Below are 27,193 nucleotides of genomic sequence, written 5' to 3' on the forward strand. Positions count from 1 at the left end.
CTCCATGTCTCAAATGAATTAATAAAATCTTAAAAAAAAAAAAAGGTACATTTGGGAAATCTGGAGCCGTGCATACAGCGGGGACCAGAACCATAAGAAGAAGGTTTACAAGCAAGACACACTTGTTAATTTGGTTTGGTTTGTTTTGGCTTTTGTTTTGTTTTTAAAAAAATGACCAAAATGGCTGAGAACTCTGACCGTTCTGAGAAATGCTGTCAATTTTACTTTAAAATGAGACTCGGGTGTTTCTGTGCATTATTGTTTTCAATAAAACTTCCTAAGTGTTTTAGGAAGAACAACAGCACAATGCCAGTGAAATGCATCAGTAGATGCTTCCGTGGAAAACCTCCAAGACGATTCGGTGAGAACAGCGAGGCTTCAGAACAATCCGCAGCTACTGTGCAAACCTCCCGAATCCAGCGTACTTCTGTGTGTCCATACGTTAGGCGTGCACGTCCATCCACGGACGGAAGGGGCTGGGACGGGCTGAAGGGTGGTTTTTCTTTACATTGAAAATCTGTTCAACAAGGCGAGTGGCGGCTGCTCTCGGACCCGCGCTCCATCACCGGCCCCCGTGCTGTGTGATTTGGGGCAAGGCCCTGCCCCTCTCTGGTCTGGAGCAGGAAGGGAAGCAGTTTGGACAAGCCAGGTGTCCTCACTGTGAGCGCACGCACGGACACAGCACACGCACACACGTGCACACAGGCACGTACGTGCAAAGGCGCACACACAGAGGCGTGCATGGACACGCAGTCCCGTATGTCCACACGCCTGGACTTGCTTGGCTCTGGCGTCCTGCTGACGTTTAACCGTGAGGGAAATGGGCCAAGTTGGACCCAGGAGCTGGGGTCTCGCGGAACCTGGTCGGGAGGGCTGGGCACATGACCCGAGGCAGGTCCCTGCCCTTTCTGGACCCAGCGCCACTACGGGACCGGGAGGAACTCGCAGGCGGGAGGGAAGTCTGCGGGCTTCGCAGCCTCGGGTCCAATGCAGATTCCGACTGGGTTGGTCCAGACAGGCCCAGGGAACCTGCGCCTCTAACGGCTCCCGGGGCTGCTGCTGTGGGTCCCCATGCACGCACGCGGTTGCAGCGCCAGGCTGGGTGCGGGTGGGGGTGGGGGTCCCGCAGAGGCCCCAGCAGGCGGCGCTGTCCTCCCCGGAGCCTCCGGGAAGCTGGAAGGAGCCCTGCCGCACTCAAATCCTGTTACATCCTGGCAATTAGAGTTTATCGCTGTGGCACTAATCCCTTAAAATTAGTCATTAGTGACTTAAGAACCATTTAGCATCGGGTGCCCACTAATGAGTTGGCAGAAGTAGGGATCTGCCAGAAAGAACCAGAACTTTCGTGCGCTGTCTGCACCTCCCTGGCTCCCTGGGCGGGCGGCCCCAAGGGGCCTGGACCGACTCCAGCAGCAGGTGCCTGAGTCAGCCCGGGGCTGGGGGTGCTGGTGGGGACCTGCTGCCCGTCCCACCCGGGAGGGCGGGCCTCACCCGCACCTGCACGCTTCTTCTGGAGAGGAAAACCCCGCCATGGAACACAGGGACCGTCCACCGCCGGCTGGCCCTGTGTCGGCGCTGGGTGGGTGGGCCAGGCCCCAGTGGGCTCTCCAGCTGGAAGGGGCCTTGGAGACCCTCTCTCTGTGGAGCGAGGAAGTTGGGGGCCGTGGCAGGGACGAGGCCCACGTCTGGGCGTCTGGACCCGAGGGAGGGCCTTGGCTGGGTTTTAGCTGCCTGGCCCCCACCCTGCCCTCCTACAGAAGCGGGGATGGCGGGCGGGCGGCCCAGGCTCCACCGATCCAAGAGCTAGCCGGCACCCTAACTGGAGAGGTGACGAAAGCCTCGGGGACGGGTCAGGAATCCCAGACAGAGATGGTATTGGAGTCCTGCAGCTGGGGGGGCCTCATGGCGTGTCGGGCAGTGGGTAGGTGGTGGCCACGGGGCCATGTGTCCACCAGTGGGAGCAGGAACTGTGGCACGATGCAGCCCAATTCCTCAGCCCCGACCCAAATCCTTCCAGAACATTCCTCTCTTGCCCAGGTTGGCATTGTAACCAACAGTACCCTTTGGGGGGCATCCCACCGGGACCCCGGGCCCTGGTGCTCACTGTTCCCTGTCGCCCACTGGGCAGAGGTGAAGAGCTGTCATGGCCCACCAGCCAGGACTCCCCTGGCCTTCCGGCCTGTCCCTCGAGGTCCCACCTGCTGCCGGGGCCCAGCTGGACCCCACTTCCTAAGCCATCTCGGCAAGAACCAGCCCCCCTCCCACCGCCCTGGACAGTGGCTGTCTGCGGGCCCGTGTGGATAGACCTGCACGCGCACAAGGGTCTCAGCCCCACCCCACCCACGCCTCCCTGAAGGCTTCTGACGGTGCGGGACGAGATCAGGCACTCGGCTCAGGCCGATGTGTTCCCGGCGCCCAGAACCAAGCCTGACACACAACGTCTGCTCACGATGGTCTGCGTGGACGAGTCCACTCTGAAGCCTGCACCCCCAGGAGCTTCCTCCCCATTCCCCGCAAGGAGCTCCTCTGGGGGCTCTCCTGGCTCTAACACAGGGAGCGGGGTTTTGAGTGCCGTCCGTGAGACAGGACGCGAGCACGCTGGGGGCTCGCAGCACCTGGTGCTGGGACCCCTGAGCTCACCTCAGGCTGTGGAGGGCAGAAAGCCCCCTGCGCTGGGCCAGAGTCCCCGTGCCAACTGGCTCACGGCCCTGGAAGCCACTTGACCACACCAGGCCTGTTTTCTCATCTGCGGAGTGGAAACAGCAAAGGTCCCCCCGACCCCAGCCGTACTGATATCAAAGGAGCCAGAGGACTCGGGGTCCTAGCAGGAGAGCCTGGTGGCCCTGCGGCTGACCTTGGTGGTGGCCCCGGGGCCTGGCCAGGCCCTGTCTCTGAGGCACACGTCCACGGTCCAAGCTCCGGAGCGGAGCGGCCCCAGCCTCATTCAGCTTTGCTGGGCGTGGGGGCTCGGGGATGTGGGGGTTGGGGGGTCAGGGTGTGGGGGGTGTAGCCGGAGCCCCCCAGGGTGTGCGCCTGGAGGTGACACGCAGGGCACGCTCTCCCTGGGCTCTAGGGAGCAGGCGGACCTAGGCCGGCCCCACCCCCCACCGCCAGGGGCCTCGGGACCACTGCTGGCACAGCCAGCTCGCTGAGCTGCTCCCCCAGCTCTGCCGGGCTCAGATAGCGGGCTCACTGCACGACGTGACCTCCGCGCCCGCGGTGAGGCTGCCCGGCCACGGGCTGGCACCACCCATGCAGACGCAGGGGGCCGCCGACGTCAGCACTCATTTTCCCCATGACTGGTGACAGGCCTGGCGTGCGGAGCTGCGCATGTCAATGAGGTGGGGCTCTGGCCTCCCACCCCAGGCAATCCGTCTTCTGTCCCCCAACCTCCCGTGCGGGGGGCGGGGGGTGCAGACCACCACCCCAGGCATCCCGAGCTCCTAGGCCCCCGGTCAGCAGCCCCCCTCGGGCCCCGAGCTATGAGCACAGAGGCCGAAGTCCCTCCTGCATGTGCAATGCGGGCCCCTTCCCATGCAGGCAGCCCCCGTCCCCGTGCCCCCAGCCTGGCCTGCAGGAACCTCAGCCCTGAATGCCCGGCTGTGTGCACGCTGCTCGTCCTGAGGGCACCAAACCAAGGAGGGTGGGACTGTGGAACCGCTGGCCTCTCCCATGGGGCCTGGGGTTTCGGGAGATCCCCACCCCCATGGCAGGCCCAGCCAGTCCTTGCCGCCAGCACTTATGTGGGGGTGCTCGGAGCCGCCTCCCTGGCCGGCCTCCGAGGCAGCAGATCGGTCCATTTGGCAGGCGGGCGACCCGTCTGGAGTCGGGGAGGTGCCTTCACCTCTCTGCTCCACCTGAGCACCTCCTCCCTTTCCTCTGCTGGTGATGGTGGCCGCTGGGCCGCCACCCACTGTCCCCTGGTGTCCAGGGGCTGTCCTGGGGCCAAACGGAGGGTCGGCAGAGTGAGCCTGTCAGCTCAGACACACACAGCGAGCCGGGCAGGGTGGCCGAGGAGCAAAATTTATTTCAGGGGGAGCAGGGACGTTGGCTGGCAGCCCCCCGACACGGCTGGGTTTGAGCGGTGCTTGGGTGGGGGCCCACGCCGGGGCGGGGACTGGAAGCGGGCTGGGACGGCTCGGCCCCCAGGCCTCGGGCCAGAGCAGCAGCACCGCACATCCTGGGGAAGGAGGAGGGCGGCGCCCCTGCCCTGCAGAGCGGGCGGCCCCTGGGCAGCTGGGCCCCCGGGCAGCTCGCAGGGGTCCTGGGCAGAGGGGGCAGCATGCGGCCCGGGCCGGGCTGCGTGCATGGGGGCGGCTGCCCACGTGCACCGTGGAGCTGAGGTGCGGCCGCCGCCGGGGCGCACGGCTGCAGGCTAGGCCACGGTCTGGCGGCTGAAGAGCTCGAGGGTGAGGGCGCTGAGGAAGGCCGGGATGCTGTCCTGGCGCAGCAGGTGCAGCTCGATGAGCTCCCGCACCGAGTGTGAGAACGCCGTCTCCAGCAGCTGCATCTTGGCGCCCGAGGGTCCCGTGGCCTGCGAGGTGGGCGGGAGACAGGGAGGACAGCGGTCAGCGCGGTGGTGGCCTGGGGGTGCCCCATCCCCTCCCCCAGGGGGAGCCGCGGACACCCTGCCCCACGAGCGCTGGGCCAAGCTGCCCCTGGAGGGTCGGTGCGGGTGGGGGCCAGACAGGCACGGCGCTGCCCCCATGCCCAGCAAGGCCGGGCGTCTCCCCTTCCCAGCGGGCGGGGGTCTCACCCACGTTTCTGGAATCTAAAACACAGCTCCTCCCGGTTGGCCCATCCGGCCTTCCCTATCCTCAGACCCCAGCCACCACGAGGATGGTGGCCTGCACGCTCCCCAACAGCGCTGGAAGGCTGCGAGGCGCTCTGGGGTGGGGGTCCGACACCCCACCCCGGGAGGTGTCTCCCATCCAGGCGGGGCACGGGGCTGCTACTCAAGTTCACATCCATTTCTTCCCCGTCACACCGCGTTGGCCACGGAAAGGAGGGGGTTCCCACTGGCAGCACTGCTGGGCTTAACCCCGCTCAGTAGGCCTTGCTGAAAATGCACCTCTGGGCCTCAGTTTCCCTGTCTGTGCAGTGAGGGAGCAGGAATCTGGAGTTCTGCTGGCCTGCAGGAAAGGGCTGTGGGGTGCCGGGGGGCTGGGCAGTCCTGGAGAGCACAAAGTGGGGGTGTGGTCCCGGCTTCAGGGCCTGGGGAGGCCATGGAGGAAGACGAGTCTATCCCATGGAGATGGAGACAAACCTCCAAATGCCTCAGCTCCAAGCACTGTGTGGGACCAAGGGCAGGGCTCCCCAAAACCAGGTGGCTGTCCCCTCATGTGCAAATGGGGAGACCAAGGCCCCGGGAGCTGGGGCCTGCCCTGGGTCTCAGGGCAGGTCTGGGCAGAGCTGGGCCTGGGCCACAGGGCCAGGTGCTCCTGGGGAGGGGGTGGAGGACAGCCAGGGGTTCTGAGCTGGGGGCGCGGACGAGGCCCGAGGCTGCCTGAGCACTTAGACACGGGGCTCACAGTGCCCGAGAGACTCCCAGAAGCGGGGGGAGGCTGCCTGAGCCCAGACTGCACCCTGCCCGCCTGACATGGGCCGCACCTGCCAGTGGGCTGAGCCGGGTGAGTAGGAACGCCTGGGGCCCATGCTGGCCCCTGGGAACGTCTCCAGCAGGGGTGGGGGAGCGTTCAGGGCTCTTGCCTGCCGGGTGAGCTGGGGGCACGGGCCAGGGAAGACGGGGGTGTTTGTGAGACAGAAGCCTGTGGCCCTTGAACCCCATTCAGTGAGGTGGGCGGCACTGGCGGGGCAGCCTAAGGGGTGTCAGGAGCTGAGTGGGGTCACTGAGGGTCAGCACCCCCAAAAAACAACTTCCCTCCCACTCTGCACATGCAACCTGGTCAGCCCAGGGACGGGCTGGGGACCACGCTGCCCCCCAGTCTGGAGAGTCCCCACTCCTGGTGACGGAGGACCCCCCTTCCTGGACAGCTCTCACCAGAAAAGGCTTCTCCGCAGGGACCCAACCCGCCCGCTCCCTGGTGCCGCCTCGGGGGCACCGGTTGTACCAAGACCCTCGGACGGCGCGCAGAGAGCCGACGACCGCCGGCGGCTGTCCGGGGCTGGCCCGTGGCCCACTGCTCCCGCCTGCAGGACACTCGCTCTCAGCCCGCGTGGCTCACGGGGTCCGCGTCCACGGCCTCTGCACGACGAACACCCCAATTACAACGGAGGCAAATGATCCTAACGAGTGTTTGTCCAGAGAACGCGCGCAGGTGTCCGACGAGCACGTGAAACCCCGTGCGGCATCACCAGCGTGCAGGGAAGGGCAAGTCGGAACCACAGCCACGAGCACGGCCACGGTCCACGAGCACGGCCATGGCCACGGTCCACGGTGGGCGGCAGTGCTGGCGAGGACGCGGAGTGGCAGGGCCTGCGCACGGCTGCTGGAATGGAAGTGGCGCCCCCACCGGTGAGAACATTCTGACGGCTCCTCGAGGTTACACACACGACCGGGCAGGTGCGGCCCTGGGTGCACAGTGAGGACTGGAGCCTCGGTCCACACAGACGCCCGGCCACAAGCACTCCCATTTCTAAGGGCCAAGAAGCGGGAACACCGTCAGCGGAGGAGAGGTGAACGAAATGTGGGGTGCCCCCAACGGGATAGGACTCGGCCACCAAAAGAATGAGGCTCTGAGCCCCGCTGCCACAGATGCGCCTCGAACACGTGCTAAGCACAGACCACCGCACTCGCACGTGGTCACTGATCCAGAGCAAGCAGAACAGCAAGGGCGCGGAGAAGTCCCAGCATTAGCTCGGGACGCAGCAGATACACGGGCGCCACCCTCCCCCAGCAGCTGCAGCGGGCTGCCCGCTCACCCCTGCACACCGCGGGCCTCAGACCCGGCCCAGCCTGGCAGGTGTGGGCCCCCATGTTCCAGGCCCCGAGCTGCCCCCGAGGGGCAGGCGGGCGCCCTCTGTGACCCCAGAGCTGGAGCCGGCTCTGCCTGGTGTCCCCTCCGATGGCGCGCCCCATGAGCCCTGAGTAGCTGTTAGAGCTCAGGGTGCCGGCGCTGTCCACCTCCCCGTCTGGTTCACAGCCCAGACGCTCCCCTGCCGCCTCCCTAGGCGCCCACCCCTCCCCGAGCAGCTGACCCTGTTCCCTCGTCCGCTCCTACATTTAGCCTTTTCATAGTTCAACACAAACCATTTTTAAACAAAAGTAAGAGAAACCACTCTGACCTTTTACCAAGAAAATCCTTTCATTTCTGCCTTCTGCTCAATTCTGAATTTCTTCCCCTAAATGTCAGGAGGGCTGATTCTCTGCAGCTGTGGCAGGGGGGCGGTGAGGGAGGCCATGCACGCTCTTGGCTCGGCGGCTGAGGGACAGCCGTCCCCTAAACTGGGGACCCCTGCCCACTGCACTGGGGCCCTGGCCAGGACCGCTGCCCACCTGGGATGGGAGGTGGTCTTCCGGCAGCTCGGGCGTAAGAACGGCGTTCTCCGCGTGCCTCCCCAGATCCCCGTGGGCTGCGGGGCCCTGACCGTGCTTTGTTTACACGCATCACACGTCCCTCGCGGCTGCAGCCCCGAAGCCCTGTCTCGAGGAACAGCACAACTGAAGACCAGCCAGCGTGAGGCCCATCCCGGATGCGCCAGGACGCCACGGACACAGCGACACCGGGCCGGGGGCAGGCTGGAAGGAGGCGTGACCAGGGCCACGTTCTCATCTCAACCCACATCAAGGCAAAGCCGAGGGCTTGCGACCGGCCAGCTACCACTGGCCACGCCTGCCGGTTCCGTCGTCGGAGGGGCCGGGGCCGGGTCCTCGCCCGAGGTGGTGTGGACATCGTGCGGCTGCCAGAACGTGCCCCCGAACTACGCAGTGCTGATCAGTCTCTGCTAGGCTCTGTCGTGTTCAGATACCACCCGGTCCCCAGGTACCTTGTAAATCACTCTAATTAGGGGCTGTTCACTTAAAATTAGAGAGCAATTTTTTAAGAAGCAAATTGCCCAGTAAGACGTGTTGGCTGTGGCTGGAAATACTTATGGGCTGACGGCTGGTCTTTGCCTCCTCTGCCCCAGCGTCTGGGAGTGACAGGCTGCGGTGTGGCCGGCGGGCACCACAATGCGGCCTGCGCTGCCCACCAGCTGGCCGTCAGGCGCCCCGGCGGCCCAGGCCTCAGCCAGGCCTCGCCTCGGGGCCTCCTTCTCCCTCCGACGGCAGAGCCGGGCCTCCCTCGAAGGGTTCGGCCCAGACCTCAGTGAGGTCTGCCTGCCGCGGCGTGCATCGTGGAGAGGGGCCAGTGCAGGGGCGCCGGGGGCATCGCGGGCAGGGGTGCTCTGCCGCTGCGGGTCGGCGTAAGAGAAGTGTGCGGTGCTTACAGGAATGCCTGGCTCCAAGGGGGCTTATTAAATGCATCTGGCCGCCCCTCAAGCCTGCGGCGTCCCAGCTGGCAGGTGCTTTGTGACACTCCTCTTGTGAGATGCCCTGAGTAGGGAACTGCCCCCCGAAAGCAGAGACAAGAGCTCCCCGTCGGCGGTCCCCTCCCGAGTCCCCCAACTGCAGGGGGTGGTGAGGCTTGCATAAGCATGAGGGGATGCCCACCAAGTGCAAGATCACCTTTTGCGAGGGCACTGAAGACAATCCCATAAGTGAAGAAACAGGAGGAATCCAGAGATTAACCCACTGCAAGGTGTGGGTCCTCAAGTCCTGATCTCAACAGACGAGATGTGCACAATGCAACAGAATTATAAAACAGGGAGCGGAAACGCTACTCTCTCAGGACACGGGGAGCTGAGTATCGTTTCTGCGAGATGGTAGCATCGCACCTCGTCATGACAAGGGTCCATCACCTCCCAGAGGGAAACACAAGACGGCCCCGAGCATCTCGGGTCTGAAAACAGATGGCGGCACACATCACAGTGACTCAGAAACCTCAGAGAGACACGAGAGGTCATGCAGCACACTTCCATGACCTGTGGGTCGAGTGAGATGAAACGCACTTGCGGGGTGCACCGGGCAGAGCCACGGGGGACAGGGAGCGCTGGGTGCCCTGCTAGAGAGGAGGGGTGGCCCTGCCAAGCGTTGAGGCTCTACCTCGAGAGACCAGAGAAACAAGGGAAGGGTCCAGATCAAGGGGGAATAAACAGAATTGAAAACAGGAGAGAGAGCTACTGAAATGAGAGGCTGGTCCTTTGAAAAGCAGCAAAAAACAAAAAACAAAACAAAAAACCCCAAAAAACTGAGAGAGATAGGAAAATACAGAAGTTGCCAATATCAGAAATGAGATCCTGGAGCTGTTACAAAAATAATAAGAAAACACTACAAAAAAACGTTTATGCCCATAAATCTGACAGCTGGGCACGGAGCAATCCGTTGAAAACCATGGAGCAGCAAAGCTCAGTCAAGATGAAGTAGATAACCTGAGTAGTCCTATAGCCATTAGGAAAACCAAGTTCGTAATTAAGAAGCTCCTCAAAAACAAATCTTCAGCCCCAGATGGTTTCACTGGAGAATGTTATCAGATATTCAAACGAGAATTAATACCCATTTTACACAATCCCTTCCAGAAAACAGAGCAGAGGGAACACTTCCCTGTGCAGAAGCATTTTCCCCGATACCAACACGCACGGCAGAGACACAAAGTCCAGAACGTGCAAAAACCCTCCACAGATTTCAGCCAATCTAATCCGGCAACGTATAAAACAGATTACTACACCCAGACCAAGGGCACCTCATTTCTGCGTGAGGCTGGTGCGACGCTGGAGAACCAGCCAGGGTGAGCCGCCGGGACAACAGGCCGGGGAGGGGCCCCAGGAAAGCCCCTCTGACGAAAACCCTCAGCAGGCTGGGAGCGGCGCATGCAGCCAGCTCGCGGAGCGGACAGCAAGGTCCTGGTTCTGGGGGCGGCACAGGCCCATCAGTGACATCGAAAGACAGCCGCACAAACAACCCCAATCCACCCTTTCAAGCCAAGCGCAGGATCCGTCCCACGGAGGGAGGAGGCTGGCCTCTTCACAGATGGTTCTGGAGCAGCTAGACATTCCTAGTTAAGCCGACAAAAAAGAATTCTGACTTAAACCTCACACCTCATGCAAAATATAACTCAAAATCTATCAGGGACTTAAACATAAGACATTAAAAAAAAAAAAAACTTAAAACCCAGAGAAGAACCATTTCAGGATGAAACCAGGCAAAGAATTCTCAGACTTGACCCCAAAAGCACAACCCATAGAACAGAACAGGGGCGGACAAGTGGGACGGGCCCCAGGCACACGCCCACCGCTAGCTCCCGACAGGCCCGAGGGCAGGGGGACAGGCCCGCCTGGGAGGAGGTACTGTGGGCTGCACGAGTGGCCCAGGGCTGGCACTCCCGTGCCCTGGCCCTTCCTGCAAGGCCAGGCGCAGCGGGGGCGGCCCTGTCGCTGAGCCGGGCCTTCCTGCACAGCACCGGCCACGGCTGCAACAGCCCGTTTATCTCTGTGACTCTCTGATGCTGTCTCTGCTTCACTCCCAGGACGTGCGGGCACGAGGCGGCCGCGGTCAGCACAGGGCGGTGGGCGAGGCACGGACAGCCGCCCCACGCGGCCCTGCGGCCTCACCTCGCCCACACGCGCTCAGATGCCCGGGGGCCAGCTCTCCGCTCCCCCACCGGCTCCAGGTGGAAGCTCGTGGCTGCAAGGCCCGGGGGAGGCAGGCTCATCGGTGGCTGTGGTCAGCGGCATGAAGACTCATGTTCAGATCCGTGGGCAGCAGGCACCTCACTGGACACAGCTCCAGGCGGCCCTGCTTGCCATGAAACCTGGCCGTTCCCATGTCGGCCGTGTCCTCGGCGCTGCCCCCGGGGCCGTCCTGTAGGAGGGAGGGTGGGGAGGCACGGGAGCCTGGGGACGCTGTGTGCTGTCCACTTCAGCGGGGGCAGGGGGGCTATGCGGGGACAACGCAGGGCGGGCACCATGGGCCAGCGTGCACCGAGAGTGCTCAGTGCTCCTGCCCGCACCCCTCCCTGCCACCACTCACATGCACCCCGGGCCTTGGCGGGTAAACAGCATCCCCACACTCAGACGCTACCTGCCCAACGCCTCTCTGCTGACCCCTCCACCTGGCAGCCTCCTCTGGGTGCCGGCCCAGGGGCAGAGGTCCAACATCCGGGCCCTGCGGTTGGTCAGACCTAGCTTCTGACCGTGGCTTCACACCTGGAAGCCGTGCGACCCTGGGCACTCTGGCAAACCTCGGGTCCTGCGTGCACACCGGGCATGGCTGAGGAGACAAAGAGCTCGGGTGTGTGAGAGCTCCTGGCTCGAGGGGACGCACCCAGCGGAGACCCGCTGGAGCCCAGTCCACGGGGACAGGTCTTCCACCGTGAGAGGATGGGCCTCCCCCGCCGGGGACCAGGCCCGTGCACCTGGGCTGCACGCACACACCTGCTCTCAGAGCCGCCGGAGGAGAGTCTCTGCACTGAGCAGGCTGTGAGGATATGAAAGTGCTCCCCGCTTCACAGAGAATCTGGGTTTCTCCAGCTGAGAGTCTGACGCATCCTTAGAGCTGTCACGCGCTCACAGGTGATCTGGGGAGAGCGGCCTCACCACGTCGTCAGGAAACCACCTTGAACTTCCGTGCTGGAGAAAGCCCCGCGAGCGTGCACTGCGGTGGATCACGCTCACCCTTGTTCACACTCACACCCAGAGAAAGGGCACATAAACAATGAAACGTAACCGTGGTTAGCTCAGAGAGTGCAGATGAAACGTGGCCCCTCACGGTTTTCTGCACTTCCCAGGTTTTTCTGTGACTGCACATTCTATCTGTAATCAGAAGTCCTGTCAAATGACATCTACGGGAGCTGAGGAGTTCCGAGAACAGGTGAATAAGCACACACCTTCCCTGCCACAGACACGTGCCCGTGTGTGGGCTCACCGGCCGGCTGGGGCCCGGGGCCTGTGCGAGACCCAGCTGTGGTGGGGACACCCGCCACGGCACCTGTCGCCGCCTGCTGGTCTGTAGGGCGAGCGTGAGCTCGGCCCTGGAGGGGCACCTGGCTGCCCCCCTCCAAGCACCCCGCCTGTGGGCACGCGCAGAGGCCAGATGCTCCCTGCCCCAAGGTGCTCTGGGCCTCGAGGCCACAGGGCGTGGTGCCAGTCGCCACACTGCCTGGCCCACCTGTGCTCTGCGTGGGGAGGCGGGATGCCTCGTCCATGCTGGCCACTAGGACGGTTTTCCGCCTACACACAGCTGCTCCTACTGCCTAGAAGACCGTCCCAGCCCCCGACCCCGACGCCCGGCCCCCCCAGGCCACCGGCCACCCCGTGGGCGTGGTCTCCCTCTCTGTCCACTGCGACTGCCCCCGCACCCTCGAGGCCAGGCTGGGTGTGGAGGACCTTCCCGCCGCTGCCGCCCAGGGGGCCCCCAGAACGCCCTGCAGGCCCCCGGCTCCGGTGCATGGCTGTTCTCCTCGGGACCGCCTACGTGGGCAGGCCTGGGCAGATGCCGCCGCGTGAACCAACAGGCAGAGAGACACGGTGGCAAGTGGGTCAGGACAAGCTGGACAGAATGCTGAGGAGGCTGTCCCGGCATGAAGTTCCAAAGAACGTGCTGGCAAAGAGCATGTCCAGCACGCAGGGAAACAGCTCGCCCAATTATCCCTGCTTAATTGTGCCGAGAAAACGTCTCAATGCTGCACGTTCTAATTATACCGGCGTTGCTGGAATTACCGCCCGGCGAGGGGCGACCTCTCTCAAGTGTGATTTGCGGGGAGGGCGAGGCCAGGCGCCCCCACAGTTGCAGATCCATCTCAAGCCCACAGTTATTATTATTATTCTATTTATACAGCACTGCGTCTTTCCTACGGCGCTCCAGTTTATGCAGCTGTTCCTGCAGCCTGCGAGGGAGGGGCAGGAGGGCGCCCACGGGCATGAGGACCCAGGGTCCCTTCCAGCAGCCTCGTCCATCATAGGTCGTGGGTGCAGGGCCTGGCTCCCCCCGGCTTCTCCACTCCTGGCCCAGGCCTCCTTCCCGGCCCTGCACACAGACAGGACCCCCGGGGGGGTGGGAATGTGCAGGGAGTCCTGGGACACAGACACGGTCATGGGAGGAAGGTGGGGAGAACTGTGGGGGCTGGGGGCTGAGTGCAAGGAGCCACGGGAGGGCTCTGAAGGCCCGGTGTTCTGGAGAGCCTGGGTCAGATGGGCTGGACCACGTGTCCCCCAGCGGCCCTCAAGTGCAATGCCGCAGACCCGTAGGAAGCCCCTCATCTCTCCCATCCAGACCAGCTGGGCCATGCGGAGCGACTGTGTGGAGCTCACGGGGCAACCCAATGGTCTGCAGACTGGCTGCAGGAACGGCAGTGACCCAGCTGGACACCGGAGCTCCAGTTGTGGTCGTCCCTCCCACTCGCTGTGTGCCCGTGGCACCTCACCTCACCTCTCTGAGCTGACTCCCCTCAGTGTGTCTGTGCTCCCACCTTGGACGTTAACTCACTCATGTTACAACAGACTGATGAAGCGAGCTGCCACGTCGTGAGCTGTCCACGTGACGGGGAACGGAAGGGGGCCTCTGGCCAAGGGCCCGCGAGGAACTGAGCCTCGCCCACACCCATGTGAGCGAGCTTGGGAGCCAGTGCCTCCCCAGGAGACTCAAGGTGGCTGCAGTGTGGACCTTCGAGAGCCACCCGCCACCATGCTCGTTCTGTGACAGACGGCTGACACAGGAGGACGGAAAAAATATCCTCGAAAAAGAACGGCCCCAAACACCTGAAACGTGACGAAAACTATTAACATGGCAGATCCGAGAAGTCCGATGAACCCCAAGCACAGAAGGGAAGTGAAGGAAATGACACCGAAGCGCATCATAACTGATAAACCAACATCCTGAAAACAGTCAGAGGAAACCAGACACACGAACACAGAGGCGCAAGGACGGGGGCGCCACGGACGCGTCGCGCGGGAGCAACACCTGAGGAGTGCGGGAAGAACAACAAACCCAAAACCAGGGAACCCGGAATTCCACCCGAATGTCGTTCAGAACGTGAGAACGGCCTCAGGATGAGGAAGCTGAAAATACGGGTTCACGCGGAAAGGAGAGATTGGGCCTTGTCCCTTCAGCGAATGACACGTGACAACATCTGCGCGTCACTTAAATCTCTCCGAAGGACGACTGGGCGCTCACACGGCAATCGTCACAGTGTGTGCTGAGGCTCACTGGACGTGTGCCGAGTGTGTTTCAAGGGGCGGACTCGGCAGGAAGGCGGGAGCCGGGTCGGCGGGGTGCACGCAGACAGGGTGGGCTCGATGGGGTTCTCACGCCCACGTCACGTGCAGGCTGAGATAAGACGCACGTGACATCCCGTAGCAGCCCGCACAGTAACACAAAGAATTATAGACAGTAAGTCAGAGAAAGGGATACAAGAACTCGTATAAAATGTTCAGCTAGTCCAGAGGAAGGCAGAGAGAGAGGTGCAAAGGTCAAGGCACAAAGAGAACAGTGAGCTGACGCGCTCGAACCTAGTCGGAGCAGGAATCGGTAGACGTGAATGGTCTAAAGAGCCTGGCAGAAAGGCCGGGACTGCAGACTGGACACAGAAGCCACAAGTGGCTCGTAAGAAACACACTGCAAACATGAGGGCACGAGTAGCTCAAAAGTAAAAGGACGAAGAAGATCTGCCGTACGCACATTAGCCAGAATCCTGTGGCTGCGCAGACATCAGACGGGGTGGATTTCAGAGCAAAGAGTATCACCGGGGATAAAGGTCGTTTCGAAATGATGAAGGGACTAATTTATACATGGAGTAAGAAATGACAGAAATACAAAAAGGAACAGGCAAATCCAGAATTACAGTCAGAGATGTCAACACCTGTCACTCTTTAATTGATAGAAAACATAGAAAACTGGCAAGATTTTGATAGATGGAAGATAAGAGATTTGACAATATTATCAAAGAACTCGACATAACTGATGTTTATAGCACACCCTCTGGCAGAATACACATTATTTTCAAGTACATTTACCTAGACAGACAACATTTTGGACCTTAAAACACATTTCAGTGACTTTAAAGGGATTCATGTCATGCAAAGTATGTTCTCTGACCACAATGAAATTAAGTCAGAAACTAATAACAGAAAGGTATCTGGAAATTTTCACAATATTTGGGAACTTAGTAACCTACTTTTAAGAAACCTCTGGGCCAAAGAAGGAAACAAAAGGGAAACCACTAAGTAATTTGAACTGAATGAAGATAAGAACAAAATACCAGAATTTGTGGAATCACCAAAGAAGAACTTGGGGTAAAATTTTAGCACTAAATGTCTACATGAGAAAAGAAGCAAGCACTCAATCAATGACTTTAGCTTCCACCTTAAGAAACTAAAATAAAAAGGGCAAATTAGACCCTACATGAGAAGACAGGAAACAAAGATCAAAGCAGAAATCAATGAAATAGCAGAAAAACAACAGAAAAAACACAACCCAAAGTGGTCTGAGAAGATTAACGAAGCTGACACACTCTGGCCACGCTAATTAGGGATAAAATGGAGAAGACACTTGACGGTGTCACGGAACACAGGAGTGACGGCACTGGGTCCCACCGATGTCGGAAAGACAACAGGGAACATGACGAGCAACCGTGTACATGGGCCAATTCTCTGCAAGACACAAACTAACAAAACTCACCACAAAGGAGATGGATAGCCTGAACTCTCCTGCATCCGCTACGGAAAACCTCTCAAAAAACTCTCCAAGGCTGGGTGGCGTCCCCGGTGAAACAAACAGTAAGCACTGTGTGTCCAGTAACAGACACAGAGGATGACACATGACCAAGTGGGGTCTATCCCAGAAAGGCAAGGCTGGTTGTCCATTAGAAAATCAATCACAGTAATTCCATGTATTAACAAAGTGAAGAAGAAAAGCCAAACGATGATCTCAACAGATGAAAAAAAGCAGGGACCCAAGCCTCCATGCATTCCTCCAAACAATTCCCAGCACACCAGGATCGGAAGGGAACTTCCTCAGCGTGACACATGGTGCTGGGGGTAACCCACGGCTCACACCAGACTCAACGGCCTGAGATCCAACGCTCGCCCTCCAGTTGTGAACAAGGATGCTCACGCTCATCACTCTTGCTCAGCATCATTCTGGAGGCTTTAGCCAGGAAATAAGGTGAGAAAAAGAAACAAAAGCATCCAGTTTGGACAGGTAGAAGTGCAACTGTCTTTACTCACAGACAACATCATGGTCTGTGTAGGAAATCCAATCAAATATATTAAAAAGCTACTAGAACCAATACATGAGGTTACTAAGCTTGCAAAATAAGAGATCAATACACAAAAAATGAACTGCTTCGACATACTAGCGACAAACCTTTTACAATACCATCAAAACATGAAACACTTAGGGATAAATATAACTGTATTTATAAACTAAAAGACAGTGCAGAATCGTTCTCTGGACCCCGTGTTGTTACGATGGACCTAGGAGCTCAGTGCAACCCTAACCAAAACCGCAGCAGACTTGTATTGTACACGTTGACCAGAGGAGCCTAAAACGAGTACGGAAATGCAAACAACAAGCAAATCTAAAGAACAGAGCTGGAGGGGGGACACCACCTGACCTGGAGAGAGTAGTGGAGGGAGGGTGGCCCCGGCACACAGACGCCTGCCCGGCCCTCCCGGCACAGCCAGGGCGCACGGTCCTGCTGTGGGAGGCGCCGCCCCTCCTCCCGGCAGGACGACCGTGTGCCCGCCCCAGAGTCTGGCCCTCCGCCGGGGCTTCCCGGCCCCTCTGCACGCCTGTGACGTTTGGGAGAAACTGACGGGGTCCTGGCGCCGGGTGGTACAGCGTCTGTTTCCGTCAGCAGCAGGCCGTCGTCCATCTACAGTAAGCCGGCAGCCGAGGGCCCCGGGGCGCCGAGGGGCCTGCGCCGTCGACGGAGCAGCCTGCATGGGCGCGGGGACTTCTCCCCTACCGGGCCCGAGCTGCCTCTCTCCGCCACCACCGCTGGGCACGGGCTGCAGGTCCCGCGTCGGCCGCACGAGCACTGGCTGGGGGAGCCTGGCGCGTCTGCCGGTCGGTCTGGACCGTGGACCCGCAGCCTCTCACCTGCACCGGCCGGGCCGGGCTGTTCCCGGAAGCCCGCGCCTCGCAGGCGGCCAGCGAGCGTGACTGGTGGCCCGGGCGCCCGCGGGCACCAGCACAGTCATGACGCTGCGCACCGGGTACTGCCCGTGGCTGCTGTGGACTTCCAGAAAGTCCCACCTCCACGGTCACGCTGAGGCTCACCCGCCGGCGTGTGGCAGATGCAGGCCCTGCCGGGGGAGCCGCGCACGAAGCGGTGCACAGCCTGGTAGCCGTGGGAACAGGAACCCGCCGTTCGTGCCGCGCAGCCCGAGCAGCCCTGCGTCCTCGCGCAGCCTGCCCGGCCCTTGCCCTCCCGAGGCCGTGAGAGCTGGAGATAAAGCAGTCTCCACCCCGATGACCGGAGTCCATTCTGCTCCGGAGCTTCCAGGCCAACTGCTTTCTGTCGGGGTCGGGAGAAGCCAATACGACGGCTCAGCCCCGGGCAGGCCTCGCACCGTCCCCGGCCCCTGGTTCCCAGCTCCCCGCGCCCGGCGAGGCGCTCCTCCTCCGAGGGGGTACAGAGCAGAGAGGCTGGGCGACCCGAAGCCGGGGCACATTCCCTCAGGGTGTGACTTGGGCGTCCCTCCCCCCGGAACGAGGGACCGCTGCTTGTGTGTGGGGTTCTGCTGGGGGAGGAGACCCCATCTCTCAGGCCCATGTCTGCCCCTGAGTCGAGGCTGGATCCTGTCCCCGTGCCGACCACCCCGCTCACCCCTTTGGTGTTGGTATCATCTGCAAATTGCCTTATTTTTCATCTTTGGCAAGGCTGAAAATCTGATCATGAAAGGAGATTTTCTTTTTTCTTTTTTAATTAGTACTTGGTGATATCACCAAGCTGTGAGTTTATGGCTTTGTAGATCTTGTGTTTCTGACACTAATTACTCACAAAGGCTTTTTAAGCCGCATTTCAACTCTGCAACTGCCATGCCGGTAATTAAGCAAGAGAGACAGAGGCAACAGATTTCCACAAGTCACACTCGGCCCTTCCGACCTGTGCTCTGGCTTCTACGTGGCCATAGTGCCCGTGGCCCCGGCGGAAACCCGGCCCTTCCCCAGATGATCTGTCTCCAGGCCCCCAGCCCTCTGCAATCCCGGCAAGGAGCTCAGGCTCCGATCCACACTCGGGGGCCACGTTTCAGACTCCCGGCGGTGGGAAAGGACCTGGAAGCGCATAAGTCCTGGGACCCCCACATGGGAGGGGTGTTCCATAGCCGATGGTCTCCCGGAGCCTCCTGGGATGGCTTGGCCCGGCCGAGGACACACTGCCCACCTCCTCGGTTTTCCTTGCCCACGGCCCTGTGGCCACTCGCTCTTTAGACACTTGCCGAGCACCTACTACGTGCCCCCTCCTCCCTCCTGCCAAGGGGAGGTGAGCATTGGGCTGCTGGGGTATTGGGAGGCCGCGTGCACCTCCGCCCTGCCTGTGGCTCAGTAGAAAGCCCACCTGGGACCCTCAGCCGAGGTGAGGTCCCCAGCAAGCCCGCCAGCACGTCTGTGGTGGGGGCTCAAGACTACACGGTCCTCCTGCTCTGGGAGCGTCCGCTGAGCCCCCCGGGGCACCTCCCTCCCTCCTCCGTCTTCCCCGGAGAACCCACAGCTTCTATGATGGCGATCAATCAACTGAACGGAGCAGCGACCTTCCCCTTGCTCCCTGCATGGCCGGGCTGCACCCGGGAAAGGCTCCTGGGCGGGCCGGGTGGGCGCCGTCTCTGGCGTGCTCACTGAGGGCCGCGGCTCAGGGACTGGACAGACTTTACGGGCCTGCCCGGCTGATTGTGCTGGGCCTTCCTTAAATACCGTTGGTTAGTCACACTTCAGTGTTCTTTACTGCAATCCTATTTTAAGATACAATTAAAACATCTCATCGCCAGAGTGCATGGATCCTACTGAGTTTTTCCCCTCCTATGAAGGAGTCAAAAACAAAGACGGGGTGGCGATTCAGGCACCATTCTCGTTCCCAAAGTGGCAGGTCTGGTGGGGCCTGGTCCCCGAGGAGACCCACCCCGCTGGTGCACCGTGCGGGCGGCCTGCCCCAGACCAGGACGGGGCCGCGCGTCAGGACTGAGAACCTCCCCCCACCCTGCCTGCTAGGGCCGCTGCCATCCCGCCGCCGCGTGGAGGGGCGCTCCAGAGTCCGGTCTCTGCAAACACCCCTACCCGACGGGAAAGAGCCTCTGAGGCGTCAGCGAGCGGAAGCAACCCCTGAACGTTCACGCAAATCAGCGCAATTTCACTACAGTGAAAAGGAACTAAAGAAAGCGCCAGCGGTTCTGGCCGCACCTGGGCTGGTGTCCCTGGCCTCCCCCGCGCTGTCGGGCTGCGCCGCGGGCCCGGCTCCCACAGGCTCTGGGAGGCAGAGGTTGCGCACACTTCTGCAGGCCCGTCCGTGACCTGCGGCAGGACCCCGTGATGGCGGGCCTGGGCCTGAGCCCAGCCGCTGGCTGGAGGGACGGTGGCAGGAATCCAGCGGGGGACCGTGGGCGCCCAACGGGCAGAGGCTGCCGCGGCCGTGCGGGGGCAGGTGGGGCATACGGAGCCCGTGCAGCAGTGGGGGCTGCGGTACGGCTGGGGGCCGGCACCTCCCCCAGCGTTTCTCTTTGCCCTGAGGCAGAGGGAGGGGTTGGGGTGACACGGGAGCCCAGGGCTGCCCCCAGGATGACCTGACGTGCCTCAGCTCGCGCCGGGCACTGTGCAGAGGGTCCCCGTCACTGACTCCATCTTCCTTTTGGGGCTTCTGGGCGGGGGGGCATGCGCCAGAGGTGAGGGGCTCTGAGCTCGGCTAGGACGGCCTGCCTCCCTGGGCTCTGGCGTCTCCACCACGAACAGGGGCAGGACAACCACCCTGCACGCTGCTGTCCAGACGCATGGCCAGTGAGCTGTGAGTGGGCAGAGAGCCAACGGTCACTGTCACCTCCATCGGGAGTCTGTGTGGCCAGACAGGGGAGGGGACCGCGGTGACGCTTAGGGCCGGCCTCGCTCGTGCCGGGCGCGGGCACCACGCAGGGCTGCAGGCTCGGGACGGGCGCTGTGCAGGTGGGCTGCAGGGGCTGGGGAGGGCTCGGACAGGGGTCCCCTGCTTCCCACGACCCCTCCTGGCAGACTCACTGGCCGCCGGGCAGCGTGCCAGCCGGGGGGTTGGGAGGCCCACTACTTATTCCCAGCCCGTGGGAGGCAGGGACTCGCGTTCCAGCACAGCTGTGCCCAGAATACTGACGCAGGGGAGACTGCAGCTCTGACCTCGGCCAATTAGGCAGCCCTCCCGGCTCCTTCACTGCCCACGGCTGAGAAGTCAGCAACCCAAAAACGGAAAGGAACCCAACCCACTGGCCCGTCTTGCTCTCCGTTCGCAGAAAGGAGCAGGCCGACCAGCACGCCTCGGGCCAGGTGCGCGAAGCACCGCGGGCCACCCACCCTGGCTCTGTCCACGGGGCCCGGGGAGACGGCGGCTGGTGCTAGGTGACGGCCCCTGACCACAGAACCAGCAGGCAGGGGCCTCTCCCTGCGGCCACACTCTGGGGGTGCTTCCTCCAAGGCATGCCACCCAGAACTGCGGGAGGAGCTAAATGGCAGCTGAGCCACGGGAGGGGGACGGCGGGTCTCCAGGCCGTCCTCTGCCCCTTCCCACAGGGGCTCCATCCGCCCTCCAGGGAGCACAGCCAGGGCGAGAGCAGGCTGCCGTCATGGGGCAGAGTCTCACCACCAGGGTGGAGGACACCCAGACCCAAGGACACCCATCAAACAAGAGTCATTTGCACCCAAGGTGTCCCCAAACCAAGGGGTGATATGGGGCCCACAGATCGTCCAGCCCAAGAAGAGGAAGCAGGACAGGAAGTGGCTGCCAGGATGGTGGGGTCATTGGAACCAAGGTCTCTCCCCTCCCCACCCCTCAGACAAAGAGCCAGCTGAGAGCGAAGGGTCCTGGGCTCCCTCGCCACATGTCTGGCCCCGGGAAGAAGATGCTGTGTGCGCACCTGCATTATTCAACACCTGAGCAGACCGGCCCCTCACTCTGCGGCCAACACACAGCATGCACGCTGCTTCCCTGCCCCCAGACAATAAAAGCCAAAGGGAGGAAGTCCTTCATTCTTTGCAAAAAATGCTCGGACTGATGCAATTTGCGTGTGCAAAATGTGTGACGTGCATTTTCCAGCTCATCAGCACCTTAGGCTGCACGAAGCTGCTATTTGCTTTCAGACCCGTTTCACGGGGCTTGAGTTATATTATGGGATTTTCTTCATCTTGCAATAAGAGATTTCATGTCCTGCTGATAAGTCTGCATTTTCATTGACCACATTCATTGGAAAAAGAAATTTCAAAACATATTCTGCAGCCATTTGCTCCTCGGCCCCAAGAATGGAATACAAGTAATCTGCTCACATCCGGCAGGTATCTTCCTGTGATTTAACTTCGGAAATGATTTTCTAAAGGCCTCGAACATTCCTGCCTGTCCTGGGAAAGGGAAATCACTCCTCTCCTTGGAGTGTTTGAAGAGCACGTATCTGTCCCCACTGGAGTCTGTCCTCTTCCACTGAGCAAGCACCAAATTTCTCTCAGGACACATCCAAATGTGGTGGCGCAGCCCGAGCCGCGGCATCATCAACGGGACAACAAACCAGGGGTCGGGGCCGGGGTGCCGCTCAGGCGGGCCCGGGGAGCCCAGGGCTGCAGCCAACAAAGGGTGGGACAGGCGTCCTGGTCGCTGCCCTCCAGCAGCCCCATGCACAGAGCCGTGGCCAGGACCCCCCTCCCCAGGCCGGAAGGAGCAGCTTTACGTCACTTCCCAGGGGGAGACCTTGTCCCATGGGGTTTGATCCAGAGTGTCGTTTATAAACGCGACGCAATGTTTTAAAATGAGGGAATCCAACATAAAAACTGGGAGTTTCCAGCTACTCTGAACCCTGGAAACCCAGCCCACCCCACACTCCTCAGCGGCTGAGGCCGGTTACCGTTCCTGGCCATGCTTTCACAGAGGCTTCTCTCACGGGCAGGCTGCCAGGAGCAGGGGGAAGGCAGAGGACGGGGGGAGGGGGACTGCAGGGGTTCGTGCCTGAGACCCTGGCCTGCCCTTGACCACCCTGGGACGCGGTCGGGTCAGGGAAGGAGAACGATTTCACTTAATTTGGGTCCAGCAAGGATAAGTCCAGGGCCTGCGATGACCTCACGTCCACAGCATCCCGGGTGCCATGTCCCCGCGCGGGAGCCCGAGCCGCCCACAGGGCACCAGCCTAGGTCCCCACAGGACAGCCGCTGCTCATGTGTAAGCCATGATATAAAATAACGCTCTTTCGATCGGTTGCTTAGGAAAACACAAAGATAACAGCCGGTCACCCACCGCCCCCTCCCTGGGAACGACACCCCAGGAACGGCGCCGCTGCATTCCTCTGTCCTCCTTCTAGGCGTGCGAGCGTGTGCCCAGCATGGGTGCGTGCCGCGTACGTGTGAGCATCACAGGGGTGTCGAGGCCACGCGGTCCGGCGCTGGGTGCGGCTGACGGAGGGCTACAGTTCCCACGTCCCGTTCCTCCTCTATTCCACTACGGGGATCGTCTGCGCCCTTCCCGATTCTCGTCGTGATGCAGGTGTAGAGAGTCACCTGGAGAGCCCCGCGGGGGTCAGGGGGCTCAGGGCTGCCGGGGGGGCCGGGCCTCCCGGGGTCCACATGCCTCCTCGCCCCTTGCGGCTGCACCGACAGAGCTGACGGCCACCAGGGCAGGGCTGTGAAGGCCTTGCTGGGTTTGCACAACCCCAGGCCTGACGCCACACAGGTATAACCTCGGAGAGAAAGCTCCTGCCTCCTGCCTGGGCCCCAAGAGGTCCCGATGGGGAAAGCGGCACGGGCCCTGACTTGGGGCGACGTGGCTTTGGGGGCCTGGGTGGTGTGAGCAGCATGGGCCCATGCCACGCTGGCTGCTGGGGCCACGCTCTGGGGACGCAGAGTGTGACAGCGTATGAAACAAGGGCTCACGCGGGCCCGGTCCTTCAAGACAAGCAACAACCCTCCAGGCAGAAGCAGCCACGCTCTTATTTGGAAAACACTCGTTAATTTTCCAGCAGAGTGTGCGACCTTAAGGGGATCTAATTTCCCGAACAACCTGGCAAGGTGCCACTTCTCTCAGACGCCCGCCTGCCTTCACCTGAATGCTGCCCACGCAGCAGCTGGGCGGATGCCTCCCTCCCAGGAGAGCCGCTCCCAGACGAGAGCCCGCTAGCCTCGGATTTCCAAGCTACTGTCCTTGCTGCTGGGGGCTGGGGGCCACCAGGGCAGAGCCCGGGCCTCAGGCCACTCAGAGGAGGCGGCTTGTGGAGCCTGTGTCCTGACTGAAAGGTGGAGGGACACGGCCTTCCACTCCCGGGTAATGGTGAGCACAGGCTAGTCCAAGGCAGATGCCCTGCGTGCGGTGGGGTCACGTGCTGTCCACCTCTGCCGGGGCTGGGGGGCCGGGCGGCACTGGAGGAGGACCACCCCTCACAAGCTCTTGGTCAACACAGGGCACCCGGTTCTGGGACATCTATGGACCCAGGACCAGGACAGGCCCCGGCAGCTCCAGGAAACCGTCCCCGAATCCCAGGCTTCTCAGGCCGGCAGGGCCAGAGACAGGCCAGCACTGGACGGCCTCCACGGGTGCCCAACGCAGAGCAGGGGGCAGCCTGTGGGCGGGAGCGCGGGGGTGGTGCCCACCTCGCAGGTGTCAGACATCCAGCACGTGGAAGTACCCACTGAGTGCCACGGCCTCCCCCACCACGGCCGCCACCCCGCCAAATAACTCGGGGGAGGGGAACGTGTTCGACGTGCTCCAGGATAATATCACTAATTTTAAAGTTTGAAGAAAATGATTTCCTGGCAAGTCACAAATTAGCAAACGCAGCGAGACCAGTGAGCAGAGCCAGGCCTAGAAGCTGGGCAAGACCTGCATGAGGAAAGGCGCCCGGATGACCCCCCCCACACACAGACACCCCCAGGGCTCTTGGCCCGTCCGCACCCCAGGAAACAGGGAACCCGCCCATCTGACGAGGCCTGAGTGCCTCCTGGCAACAGAGAGGGACAGGTCAAGTGGGTGCAGCTGGGCTGTTTGGGGGTGCTGCGGGGGGGTCAGGGAGGGGCCCCAAGGTGCCCAAGTGGAGGGTAGGGCCGGTAGATGTGCTCCAGAAAACCTCCAGGCTGAGGGTGGGCACCCCCAGTCCTACAGTGAGACTTCATGTCCACTGTCACCATGTCCGCTGGCCTGGGAGGGCCCACTGGGGCCAACGGAGATCCCCGAGGGGCCGCAGCCCCGGGTGCCCCTGCCCGGAACCTCCAGGGGGGTAGGGGCTGAGGGCCACAGCCTGGGCCCCAGGGCCCCCAGGGGCAGATGTGGGGGCAGCTCGGCGGGACGCCCCAGCCCGGCCGGGAGCCGACATTTGAGAGTGGTCTGGGTGACACTATGTGATTTAAAAGTTAATTAAACTGAGTGGTACAAAGTCTAACAGCCCCAGGTGTTTATTTCCAAAGAGCATTTGGAAGGAAAAGGGGAAATCTAATAAAAAGCTTTGTGAGGTATTGCATTAGGAAGTAATCACTTCGCTAAATCACCCGCGTCTGCAGCGGGCCTCCTGATGCCTGGGCTCCGTCCCCACCCCCGCAGTCCCCCGCGTGACCCTTCTCGGCCCAGGCAGCCAGGCCATGCGCCAGAGGGTGGTGGCCAGTAGGCCTGCCCCAGCAGCGCCCTCCAGAGGGGCCGTGCATACACTGGTGAGTGCCTGCATTCAGCAGCTGGCACATTCATTGGCTCACTCGCTCACTGGTTCATTCACTCGTTCACCCACTCGCTCATCCGTTCATTCATTCATTTGCTCACTGGCTTACTGGTTCACTCACTCACTGGTTCATCTACTCACTGGTCCATCCACGCACACATCTGTTCACACACTCATTCGCTCACTTGCGCATCTGTTCGCACATTCATTCATTCACTCACTCTCTCATCCGTTCGGGCATTCATTCGTTTGCTCACTGGTTCACTGGTTCATCTACTCACTGGTCCATCCACGCACACATCCGTTCACACACTCACTCGCTCATTCGCGCACCCATGCCCTGAGTACTGACCAGACCACAGCAGGAGGGGGAGGGGAGCAGGCAGGCCCTACTGTGGTGGTCCGGGGCAGGATCTGTCAATGCAGAAGGAGGCCCAGCCCCTGGGGAAGCAGCAGTTGGGTTCAGACCCCAAGGATGTGCAGAGTCAGAGGGGCAAGTAAGTGGGGGATCCCAGGCTCATGGGGGCCCTGAAATACAAGGGACCTCACATGCTGTCTGGTCCAGACAGCTACCTCCTGCTGACGGTGCTGACCCTGCACGGACAATGCCCTGACGGGGAGCTCACCATCTCACAGGGCCACCGCTGTGTGTCACCGGGCTGAAACCTGCCTCCTTGGACATCCAGTCTGCCCACAGACGGTACAGAAAGTGGGAAGACTGGACTTCCTACAGCCGAGCATGGGGCTAAGTGTGGGTGCCCTTGGGGGTGCTAGGCAGTTGTGGGAAACCCCAGGATTCTAGGTAAGGAGAGCAAGATGCAAAATATGGCTGGAATTCATCCAACAAATGCTCTCTAAGGCCTCCTGTTCCGGGTACCAGGGTGGCCCCCCGGGACCTGGTCAGAGCATGCAGCAGGTCCTTCCCCGGCCCACAGAACCACCCTCTTTCCCAAGCTGGGCACAGGAGGGGTCCCTGGGCCCCCTGCATCGCCCCCAGGAAGCTCTGCCAGGAGCTGGCCCCAAGTCCCTGTTCCCACAATTTTTCAGGGGAATGAACACCTCTCCCCCTGGCTCCCGTGTGCTGTGCTGAGACTCAGTCCACAGTTTATAGCGTTTACTGTGAAGCATGATTACCAGCTTCACCCACTCACTCCACGTCGCTCACCAGAGGGCCCCCCCGGAGCACCTCTGTGCTCACCCGACCTCCACGTCCTCTGAGCTCCCCTGAAGGAGGGCCCACCATGACCCCTGTGTCAGGCTTGAACCCACTGGTCCAGGAGGGGCCAGGACTGCCCAGGATTAGAGTGCCACCCCCCCCCACGCCCCGCAGTGGCGTCTGCTGGTACCGAGGCCCCATCGTCTGCCCCTCTGCACCGGGCAAGGTAGCTTCGGCCCCAGGCCCCTAAACTTCTCTCCACAGAAACCAGATTCCTGCCAGGCAGGATGTGGGATGGAGGAAATCCTTCAGGTTTGGGTGTACAGCGTGATCTGGAAGCTCTCCGTGCTGGGCAGCCCCCGACCATGATGGTTGGAGGGGGCCGACCCCGCCTCTGCCTGCAGCCCAGCCCCTGCGGGGCGCTCCCTTCCCTGCAGAGTTTGGTGCCCAGAACAGGTTCAGGGTGAGGGGGGCCCACTCCCAGGGACAGTCAGCATCCCCCAGGAAGGAAACTACCTCTGATAAGAGCATCACCGACCCTCCCTCAGACGGGGCCCCCTGTACCTGCGACGGCAGGGGACACGGACGCGGGTGGAGGGACACCAAGGCCACGCCCCTCTCCCTGGGGCCTCTTGCCACATCGTGCTTGGGACCCCAGATGTGGGAAGATCAGGGTCTCAGGAGAGATGGGCCCCCCACCCCCCACAGGGCAGGAGTATGGGCCCCCCGACTCTGAGGACCCCTTCTGCCCCGCAGCAGTGTCTTCCCCAGAGTCACTCCCCGGGGTCACTCATCCACAAGCCGCCTTCTTGCCCAGGCTGCAAATCAAAGGTACAAAGGTTAACTTACTCGTCACCCAGCTGAGAGCTCCGGCCCCTCCTGACACTCCGTCTTGAAGGGGCAGCCCGGGATGGGTGGGTCCCACCTCCTGCGTGTCTTGGCGATGCTTTGGAAAGAAACAGAGCCCGTGCTGTTCCCCGCTGCCCTCTGAGCAGCGGGCAAGCTCTGTCCTGCACGAACACGGGCTCCCCTGGGCGTATCTGTGTGCTTCCCACCGCTGCCCTAAGTCTCTGCCTCCGGGTGGGCAGGACCCGGACCCATAGCTGGAGCTGCTGACCCAGGACCCCGCAGGGCAAGAAAGAGGAGACAAGTCCCGGTCGGCCAGGAAGAGGGTGGGGGAAGCCCGGAGAG

The 27,193-nt window shown here is 61.5% G+C and overlaps 1 protein-coding gene across 7 annotated transcripts in view; it reads right to left on the bottom strand.

Annotated features, from left to right (window-relative positions):
• Positions 1 to 4,005: 4,005 nt before the first annotated feature.
• MAD1L1 (mitotic arrest deficient 1 like 1) overlaps positions 4,006 to 27,193 on the bottom strand; it is a 319,048-nt gene continuing 295,860 nt past the window's right edge. For 4 of the 7 annotated variants that reach the window (XM_032394014.1, XM_032394012.1, XM_032394015.1 and 1 more), the window contains one exon: positions 4,006 to 4,534. In XM_032394014.1, coding sequence (XP_032249905.1) covers positions 4,376 to 4,534 — 159 coding nt within the window. In that variant the 3' untranslated portion in view covers positions 4,006 to 4,375. The remainder of the gene's footprint in view (positions 4,535 to 27,193) is intronic. The other 3 variants (XM_032394013.1, XM_032394017.1, XM_032394018.1) reach the window with 1 other exon arrangement.

This window comes from Phoca vitulina, unplaced genomic scaffold (genome assembly GCF_004348235.1).
Source record: "Phoca vitulina isolate PV1807 unplaced genomic scaffold, GSC_HSeal_1.0 scaffold79, whole genome shotgun sequence".
Classification (NCBI taxonomy): domain Eukaryota; kingdom Metazoa; phylum Chordata; class Mammalia; order Carnivora; family Phocidae; genus Phoca; species Phoca vitulina.